General features: G+C 40.8%; 2 protein-coding genes across 36 annotated transcripts in view; both read right to left on the bottom strand.

Moving 5' to 3' along the window:
• The window catches only part of LOC133446991 (protocadherin alpha-C2-like), a 204805-nt gene that overhangs the window by 57923 nt on the left and 136516 nt on the right, over positions 1-10366 (bottom strand). For 2 of the 35 annotated variants that reach the window (XM_061725294.1, XM_061725298.1), the window contains exon 1: positions 7318-9485. The exons of 29 other annotated variants lie outside the window; for them this stretch is intronic. In XM_061725294.1, coding sequence (XP_061581278.1) covers positions 7318-9363 — 2046 coding nt within the window. In that variant the 5' untranslated portion in view covers positions 9364-9485. 4 more of the 35 variants (XM_061725270.1, XM_061725285.1, XM_061725306.1 and 1 more) reach the window with 3 other exon arrangements.
• Positions 3666-6268, bottom strand: LOC133447727 (protocadherin alpha-3-like). Its single transcript, XM_061726456.1, has one exon. It carries the CDS (start codon positions 6084-6086, stop codon positions 3666-3668), a length of 2421 nt encoding a protein of 806 aa, XP_061582440.1. The 5' UTR covers positions 6087-6268.

Raw genomic sequence — 10366 nt, 5'->3', positions numbered from 1 at the left:
TTAGGTGAACATATTTAAATGTAAATATTACATTTTATGTATTTTTTTGAATCTTCAAATTATATTCAAAATCACGTACCTTCTCTTTGCTGGGTAAAGTCTGAGTCCGAGTAAAAGTGTCTCCTCCATTAATACTGATCAGTTCACCATCTACAGGTGGAAACGGGCCAGGAAACACCACCACGTCACTCTTCAGTGTGTCCGAACTAAAGCAAACGTCATACTGCTGAGTAGCTTTAGAATAAGACCAGCTCCCATCAGGGTTGGTGGTGATCATCGGGGGACTGTACCTGCTAAAATCGCCATCAGTTCTGTGGCATCTCACAGCTATTAAACTGATGAGACTCAGCAGAAAGATCACTGACACCGACACAATTGCGATCAGCAGATACAAATTCAAATCCGTGAAGTTGTCCTCTTTTAAAGGTACATTTCTTAACTGAGTCTGGATGTCAGCTGTGTTTTCAATCACAACCACATCAATAGACATGGTAGTTGACAGAGAAGGTTCTCCATCATCGGAAACCAAAATCACCAAGGGGTGAGATTTCAGGTCATTGTCACTCATTCTCCTCTTAGTCCTGATTTCTCCGGTGCTGGTTCCGATCCTGAACAGATTGTTTCCTTTAGGCTCAGTCAGATGATACGAAAGCAGCGCATTGTATCCAGAGTCTGCATCCACAGCCCTGATCTTGGCCACAAAGTATCCAGCTTCAGCAGTGTAGGGGATGGTCTCAGTGTAAGCTGATCCATGCTCAGAATATGGTGCTAGGATCACAGGACTGTTGTCATTCTCATCAAGAATAAAAACGTTGACAGTCACGTTGCTACTGAGTGAAGGAACACCAGTGTCTGTGGCTTGAACTTTGAAGGGGAACATCTTTGTCTCTTCATAGTTTAAAAATTGCAGATTAACTATATCTCCAGTCTCTGAGTTGATATTAAAAAAAGATGAAATGGGAATATTTCTTGAAGAACTGTCTAGCAATTTGTAGCTAACTTTTGCATTAGCATCTTGATCTGGATCGAATGCAGTTAATCTGTTAATAACTGAGCCCACTGGGATATTTTCTTCTATGTAAACATTGATTATGGACTCCATAAATCGAGGTGCATTATCATTTAGATCAGAAACATCAACACTAATGACCAGAATGCTGGACAGAGGTGGACTACCTTCATCTATCGCTCTAACACTTATATTGTGAAGAGAAGTGTTTTCTCTGTCCAGCGGTGCATTTACTACTAATGAATAGTCGTTTTTATAGTTGGATTTGAGTTTAAACAAAACAGATCCAACTATGTTGCATTTTATCATGCCATTCCTCCCTCCATCTTTATCTCTAACTGTAATCAAAGCAACGATTGTCCCCAGTTCTGCGTCCTCTCGTACAGGTGTCATCAATGACGTCACAGATATTTCCGGGGCATTGTCATTCACATCAGTAATCTCTATCAGCAGTTTAGCATGCGCACTACGCGGAGAGATACCTTGGTCTTTTGCTTGAACTCTTACATCATAAGCAGGCGTTTCTTCATAATCAAGATCACCCCTCACAGTTATTTCCCCCGTTTCCGAATCAAGATCAAAAACGTTTGATGGATCAGAATTGCCTCGTTTGATAAAAGAGTAGATGATCTTACTATTAATACCCTCGTCTAAATCCGTTGCATTTAATTTCATTACCGTTGTTCCTCGTGCAGTATTTTCACTAATTTGTACTTTATACAAAGATTTGCTAAACGCTGGTGTATTATCATTAGCATCTAACACGTTTACTGTTATCAGCAATGTACCAGATCTGTGAGGTTTTCCTCCATCCACAGCGGTTAGGACAAGATTAAGAACGGGCTGCTTTTCTCGATCTAAAACTTTGTCAAGGACTAGCTCGGCAGACATACCGTGTTCACCACCACTCTGCACGTCAAGAGAGAAATGTTCATTTTGACTCAGCTTGTAGCTCTTTACTGAGTTGCTACCGACATCTAGATCTTCTGCTATTGGAAGAAGATAACGTTCTCCCGGAGAAACAGATTCAGAAATGTTTAACGAATATGATTGTTCAATAAACTCTGGCGAGTTGTCATTTATGTCTAAAACAGCGATCTCAATGCCGTGTACAGTCATTGGATCGCTCAGAACAGCCTGTATTCTAAGGGAGCATTCTGCCATTTTCGAGCACAGCTCTTCTCTGTCGATTCTCTCGTTTACAAAGAGGTTTCCAGTCCTTACATTCACGTTAAAATAGTTCTTACTGTAACTGGAAACAATACGCAGATCCCTGGTTTCTAGCTCACGTGTATTCAAAGTCAAATCCTTTGCGATATTCCCCACCACATAGTCTTTGTTCACCTCCTCAAAAATGGAGTAGGATAATTGCGAAAAACAGCAGTCCCAGAGACAGAGCAGCACCGCAAAACGAATCCAGGCATATTCCTCGTTCCCCATGTTAAACGGCAAAAAATAAATATCTCCTGTCCTCTTTATTCCAGTACGTTTTGAATATCCGTTATTAACACCATTATCCACGGCAGCTGCTCCTCTCCATACTGAACAAACGCCGCCTCTTTAAAACGGATGGCCAAAGAAGGCTTTTGTTTTGTCTTGCAGGGAGGAGTTTTAGACGTACTGTAACAATTACAGGCTGTCTACGGTCTAAAGCGACACCGTGTGGTTAATGGTTGGCGAGATATTGTGAGCGACTAACACATGAGTGGATAATGTTGTGTTTTTTTTTCAGAACGCCGTGAAATTGTGGAAATATTATTCATTTATTTATAGACAATAAATGCAGATTAAAGGCAATATTATATATTTAAACATTTACATTTGGGAATGATAATCCCGTGCTTCCACAAAGGTTAAGACAATTATTAAAAGTTAACAGAATCTAAAGACGGCAAAGACTGATTTCAGCACCAGGGAGAGCTCTTTTAGCTCTTGAATGAAGGACCGCGCTGTTTGCAGAGACCTTTTTTGAATCATCCCTCTTGAAAGATTGATTTTGGCGTTGATTTGTGGGACGTGCTCTGCTCATGAACGGTTACAAATTGTGAGGTGAATTTTATGACAGTTTTACATTTATGTTTGTTAAGCTTTTCAACATGAAGTATAATGCAAGTAACATATTTACCGAATATACTTGGAGCACAAGTTTCAGTTGATTTCAACATACTGTATGTCAAATAATACTCTTTACAGTAATAAATGCCACAATCAACAAATGTAATTGGCGATACGAACATTGACAACTCGAATTATCTTGATATTTCAATTTTAAGGGATTGTATTTCCCTCCATCCATCCATTTTCAAGGGTCACGGGGGTCTGCTGGAGTCTATCCCAGCTCATTACAGGCGAGAGGCAGGTCCACCCTGGACAGGTCGCCAGTCGCAGAGCCACTTATACAGACACACAACCAGACACACTCACACTCACAACTACGGGCAATTTAGAAAATCAACAATTAACCTAGCGTGCATGTTTTTGCCGAAGGGAACCAGCCAAACACGGGGAGAACATGCAAACTCAACACAGAAAGACCCTGCCAGGCCAGGGAGTCAAACCAGGAACCTTCTCTCTGTGAGGCAACAGTGCTAACCACCAAGCCGCCGTGCTGCCCGCATTGTGTTTCCAATTAGGTGAACATATTTAAATGTAAATATTACATTTTATGTACTTTTTGAATCTTCAAATTATATTCAAAATCACGTACCTTCTCTTTGCTGGGTAAAGTCTGAGTCCGAGTAAAAGTGTCTCCTCCATTAATACTGATCAGTTCACCATCTACAGGTGGAAACGAGGCGGGAAACACCACCACGTCACTCTTCAGTGTGTCCGAACTAAAGCAAACGTCATACTGCTGAGTAGCTTTAGAATAAGACCAGCTCCCATCAGGGTTGGTGGTGATCATCGGGGGACTGTACCTCCTAAAATCGCCATCAGTTCTGTGGCATCTCACAGCTATTAAACTGATGAGACTCAGCAGAAAGATCACTGACACCGACACAATTGCGATCAGCAGATACAAATTCAAATCCGTGAAGTTGTCCTCTTTTAAAGGTACATTTCTTAACTGAGTCTGGATGTCAGCTGTGTTTTCAATCACAACCACATCAATAGACATGGTAGTTGACAGAGAAGGATCTCCATCATCGGAAACCAAAATCACCAAGGGGTGAGATTTCAGGTCATTGTCACTCATTCTCCTCTTAGTCCTGATTTCTCCGGTGCTGGTTCCGATCCTGAACAGATTGTTTCCTTTGGGCTCAGTCAGATGATACGAAAGCAGCGCATTGTATCCAGAGTCTGCATCCACAGCCCTGATCTTGGCCACAAAGTATCCAGCTTCAGCAGTGTAGGGGATGGTCTCAGTGTAAGCTGATCCATGCTCAGAATATGGTGCTAGAATCACAGGACTGTTGTCATTCTCATCAAGAATAAAAACGTTGACAGTCACGTTGCTACTGAGTGGAGGAACACCAGTGTCTGTGGCTTGAACTTTGAAGGGGAACATCTTTGTCTCTTCATAGTTTAAAAATTGCAGAATAACTATATCTCCAGTCTCTGAGTTGATATTAAAAAAAGATGAAATGGGAATATTTCTTGAAGAACTGTCTAGCAATTTGTAGCTAACTTTTGCATTAGCATCTTGATCTGGATCGAATGCAGTTATTCTGTTAATAACTGAGCCCACTGGGATATTTTCTTTTATATAAACGTTGATTATGGACTCCATAAATCGAGGTGCGTTATCATTTACATCAGAAACATCAACACTAATGACCAGAATGCTGGACAGAGGTGGACTACCTTCATCTATCGCTCTAACACTTATATTGTGAAGAGAAGTGTTTTCTCTGTCCAGCGGTGCATTTACTACTAATGAATAGTCGTTTTTATAGTTGGATTTGAGTTTAAACAAAACAGATCCAACTATGTTGCATTTTATCATGCCATTCCTCCCTCCATCTTTATCTCTAACTGTAATCAAAGCAACGATTGTCCCCAGTTCTGCGTCCTCTCGTACAGGTGTCATCAATGACGTCACAGATATTTCCGGGGCATTGTCATTCACATCAGTAATCTCTATCAGCAGTTTAGCATGCGCACTACGCGGAGAATTACCTTGGTCTTTTGCTTGAACTCTTACATCATAAGCAGGCGTTTCTTCATAATCAAGATCACCCCTCACAGTAATTTCCCCCGTTTCCGAATCAAGATCAAAAACGTTTGATGGATCAGAATTGCCTCGTTTGATAAAAGAGTAGATGATCTTACTATTAATGCCCTCGTCTAAATCCGTTGCATTTAATTTCATTACCATTGTTCCTCGTGCAGTATTTTCACTAATTTGTACTTTATACAAAGATTTGCTAAACGCTGGTGTATTATCATTAGCATCTAACACGTTTACTGTTATCAGCAATGCACCAGATCTGTGAGGTTTTCCTCCATCCACAGCGGTTAGGACAAGATTAAGAACGGGCTGCTTTTCACGATCTAAAACTTTGTCAAGGACTAGCTCGGCAGACATACCGTGTTCACCGCCACTCTGCACGTCAAGAGAGAAATGTTCATTTTGACTCAGCTTGTAGCTCTTTACTGAGTTGCTACCGACATCTAGATCTTCTGCTATTGGAAGAAGATAACGTTCTCCCGGAGAAACAGATTCAGAAATGTTTAACGAATATGACTGTTCAATAAACTCTGGCGAGTTGTCATTTATGTCTAAAACAGCGATCTCAATGCCGTGTACAGTCATTGGATCGCTCAGAACAGCCTGTATTCTAAGGGAGCATTCTGCCATTTTCGAGCAAAGCTCTTCTCTGTCTATTCTCTCGTTTACAAAGAGGTTTCCAGTCCTTACATTCACGTTAAAATAGTTCTTACTGTAACTGGAAACAATACGAACATCCCTGGTTTCTAGCTCACGTGTATTCAAATTCAAATCCTTTGCGATATTCCCCACCACATAGTCTTTGTTCACCTCCTCAAAAATGGAGTAGGATAATTGCGAAAAACAGCAGTCCCAGAGACAGAGCAGCACCGCAAAACGAATCCAGGCATATTCCTCGTTCCCCATGTTAAACGGCAAAAAAATAAATATCTCCTGTCCTCTTTATTCCAGTATGTTTTGAATATCCGTTATTAACACCATTATCCACGGCAGCTGCTCCTCTCCATACTGAACAAACGCCGCCTCTTTAAAACGGATGGCCAAAGAAGGCTTTTGTTTTGTCTTGCAGGGCGGAGTTTTAGACGTACTGTAACAATTACAGGCTGTCTACGGTCTAAAGCGACACCGTGTGGTTAATGGTTGGCGAGCTATTGTGAGCGACTAACACATGAGTGGATAATTATCAGTTCAATAAAATTAGTGTTTTTTTTCAGAACGCTGTGAAATTGTTGAAATAGTATGCATTTATTTAAAGACAATACATGCAGATTAAATGCAATATTATATATTTAAACATTTAAGTTTGAATGATAACCCCGTGCTTCCACAAAGGTTAAGAAAAGACTGATTTCAGCACCAGGGAGAGCTCTTTTAGCTCTTGAATGAAGGACCGCGCTGTTTGCAGAGACCTTCTTTGAATCATCCTTCTTGAAAGATTTTGGCGTTGATTTGTGGGACGTGCTCTGCTCATGAACGGTTACAAATTATTAGGTGAATTTTATGACAATTATACATTTATGTTTGTTAAGCTTTTCAACATGAAGTGTAATGCAAGTAACATATTTACCGAATATACTTGGAGCACAAGTTTCAGTTGATTTCAACATACTGTATGTCAAATAATACTCTTTACAGTAATAAATGCCACAATCAACAAATGTAATTGGCGATACGAACATTGACAACTCGAATTATCTTGATATTTCAATTTTAAGGGATTGTGTTTCCCTCCATCCATCCATTTTCCAGGGTCACGGGGGTCTGCTGGAGTCTATCCCAGCTCATTACAGGCAAGAGGCAGGTTCACCCTGGACAGCTCGCCAGTCACAGAGCCACTTATACAGACACACAACCAGACACACTCACACTCACAACTACGGGCAATTTGGAAAATCATCAATTAACCTAGCGTGCATGTTTTTGACGGAAGGAACCCATCAAACACGGGAGAACATGCAAACTCCACATAGAAAGACCCTGCCGGGCCAGGGAGTCAAACCAGGAACCTTCTCTCTGTGGCAACAGTGCTAACCACCAAGCCGCCGTGCTGCCCGGATTGTGTTTCCAATTAGGTGAAAATGTAATATTACATTTTTTGTACTTTTTGAATCCTGAAATTATATTCAAAATCACGTACCTTCTCTTTGTTGGGCAAAGTCTGGGTCCTATTAAAAGTGTCTCCTCCGTTAATACTGATCAGTTCTCCATCTACAGGTGGAAATTGGGCGGGGAAAACCACTACGTCACTCTTCAGTGTGTCTGAGCTGAAACACACGTCATACTGCTGAGTAGCTTTAGAATAAGACCAGCTCCCATCAGGGTTGGTGGTGATCATCGGGGGACTGTACCTGCTGAAAGTACTGTCAGTTTTGTGGCATCTCACAGTTATTAAACTGATGAGACTCAGCAGAAAAATCACTGACACCGACACAATTGCGATCAACAGATACAGGTTCAAATCAGAGAAGTTGTCCTCCTTTATAGGCACATGTCTGAACGGAGTCTGGATGTCAGCGATGCTTTCAACCACAACCACATCAATAGACACTGTAGCAGACGAAGAGGGCTCTCCATGATCAGAAACCAGCACCATTAAGGAGTGAGTTTTCAGGTCATTGTCACTCATTCTCCTCTTAGTTCTAATGTCTCCGTTGCTGGTTCCAATCCTGAACAGGTTGTTTCCTTTTGGCTCAGTCAGGTGATAAGACAGCAGCGCATTGTATCCAGAGTCTGCATCCACGGCCCTGATCTTGGCCACAAAGTATCCAACTTCAGCAGAATAAGGAATGGTCTCCGTGTAAGCTGTACCGTGATCAGAATAAGGAGCAAGAATAGTGGGACAGTTGTCATTCTCATCCAGAATAAAAACATCCACAGTCACGTTGCTGCTGAGAGGAGGAACACCAGAGTCCGTGGCTTGAACTTTAAACTTAAATGTCTTTACCTCTTCATAGTTAAAAGACTGTAAGCTCACAATTTCTCCTGTCTCCGAGTTTATATTCATAACAGTTGAAATCGGAGTTTTCTGGTGATGACTGTCAAGCAATGAATATGTTAGTTTAGCATTTTCATCTGTATCTGGATCCTGTGCTGTTGCTTTTCCGATTATATTTCCCACTTTGCTGTTCTCTTTGACATATATATTATTTTTAGCTTCTAGGAATCTGGGTGCATTGTCATTAATATCTGAAATCTGCACGTTGATCACGGTGGTGCTCGAGAGAGGTGGACTACCATCATCGGAAGCTGCAATAGTTATGTTATAATGTGAAACGATCTCCCTGTCAAGCAGACCGTTAACGGTCAATGAGTAATAGTTTTTGTAATTTGTCTTCAAGTTAAACGGGACTGAATCCTGAATGTTACAAGTGGTAAGGCCATTTTGCCCCCCATCTTTATCAGTTACAGTTACCAATGCAACAACTGTTCCAATTTCAGCATTTTCTTTCACTGGACTCATTAGTGAAGTAATAGAAATTTCTGGTGCATTGTCATTAACATCGACAACTTCAATTAACACTTTAGAATAACCACTGCGGGGGGAAGCGCCTTGGTCTGTTGCACGCACTCTTAGTTCATACGCGTTGTTTTCCTCGTAATCCAAATTACTCTTCACAATGATTTCACCGCTTTCAGGAATAACGAGAAATTTCTCTGGAGGGTCCACGTTTCCTGTTCTCATTAATGAGTACAGAATGTCTGAATTGGGGCTCTCGTCTAAATCTGTTGCATTTAATTTCAGTATTTTTGTACCTACAGGAACATTTTCATTCACACTTATTTTATAAAGTGGCTTACTAAATAAAGGAGTGTTATCATTAACATCTATAACATTCACAAGAATCTGCATGGTACCAGACTTTGCAGTTTTTCCTCCGTCAATAGCGGTTAATGTCAGTCTCACAGTGGGTTGTTTTTCTCTGTCTAAAGATTTTTGCAGCACTAACTCCGCAGAGACGCCATCTCTTCCACTAAGTACATCTAGAGAGAAATAATTGTTCGTGCTTAACTTGTAGATTTTCACAGAATTGCTGCCGGTATCTGGATCATGGGCCGCTAGGAGCGGATACCTTTCGCCGGTTGAAGATGATTCGGAGATATTAAACACATGGATTTGCTCAAGGAAAGTCGGCGCATTATCATTTATGTCAAGAATACTGACTTCAATGCGATAAATAGTCATAGGATGGCTGAGGAGTCCCTCGATATTTAATGAACACTTAGGTACATTTGGACAAAGCTCTTCGCGGTCTATTCTTTCATTTACAAACAAAGCTCCTGTTCTTATGTTCGCCTCAAAATAGGCCTTACTGTATCCCGATACAATCCGGAATCCACGTTCCTCGAGTTGCTGTGCATTCATTTGTAAATCCTTAGCGAGATTCCCGACTACTGTGCCTTTGTTCACCTCCTCAGATATGGTGTAAGAAATCTGAGCAGCAGACCAGTCAGTTAAACAAAGAATAATGGCGAGCAACATCCATTCCGCCATTGTGTGCTGTCGCCGACGCAGCGTTTTTGAAGATAGGAAATCCAGGAGAAAAAAATCCACTCAGTCACAAGATCGAAAAATATTCAAAGTACAAAGTAGTGCTCCAAACGTCGGATACATCTTTCATCACGACGTATTTTACTGAGTAACTCTTATGAATGCAGGATGTAGCTCCCGCACAGAAGGAGGAGTTCTTGAATTACCGCAGGAATGTGTGGTCTCCAACGACATCTTGTGTTCATTTTAAAGACAACATCATATTGACAATGAATCTAATTCTAAAGTTTTCTTCACTTTAATACTGTACGGTTACAGATCGAGTGAGTAAAACGATGTCTTCTTTACTTGGAAAGTACAGCAGTGTGTGGGCTACATAAGTAAATGTAGACTGTTTAATCGGGACTAAGATTTTCGGCGCAAGAATAAAACTATACACCAACGACAAAAATGTAAAGGGAATTTATTAACTAATAATTAATTGACGAAACTGCGCTTGCTCTAGGTAATGTTGCTGAATGTGTTAGGTTAAATGATCCGTATCTCCGTCTATATATGAAGCTAACTCTATGTTAACTGATAAAATGTGACCATTCGGTTTAAAAAAGAAACGGATCATGGATGTGGCTTGCAGAATCATGGAAAAGTTATACACACAAGGTGCTAATTTTTCAAAAAACACACGAAGCCAAACGTG

This window comes from Cololabis saira, chromosome 7 (genome assembly GCF_033807715.1).
Source record: "Cololabis saira isolate AMF1-May2022 chromosome 7, fColSai1.1, whole genome shotgun sequence".
NCBI lineage: Eukaryota > Metazoa > Chordata > Actinopteri > Beloniformes > Belonidae > Cololabis > Cololabis saira.
The sequence above is the reverse complement of the archived record's forward strand: the minus strand, read 5'-3'. Positions and strand labels throughout refer to the sequence as shown.

Bases quoted from the DNA above. Each gene is read 5' to 3' on its own strand.
- LOC133447727 (XM_061726456.1), bottom strand. From the start codon at position 6,086: ATGGGGAACGAGGAATATGCCTGGATTCGTTTTGCGGTGCTGCTCTGT.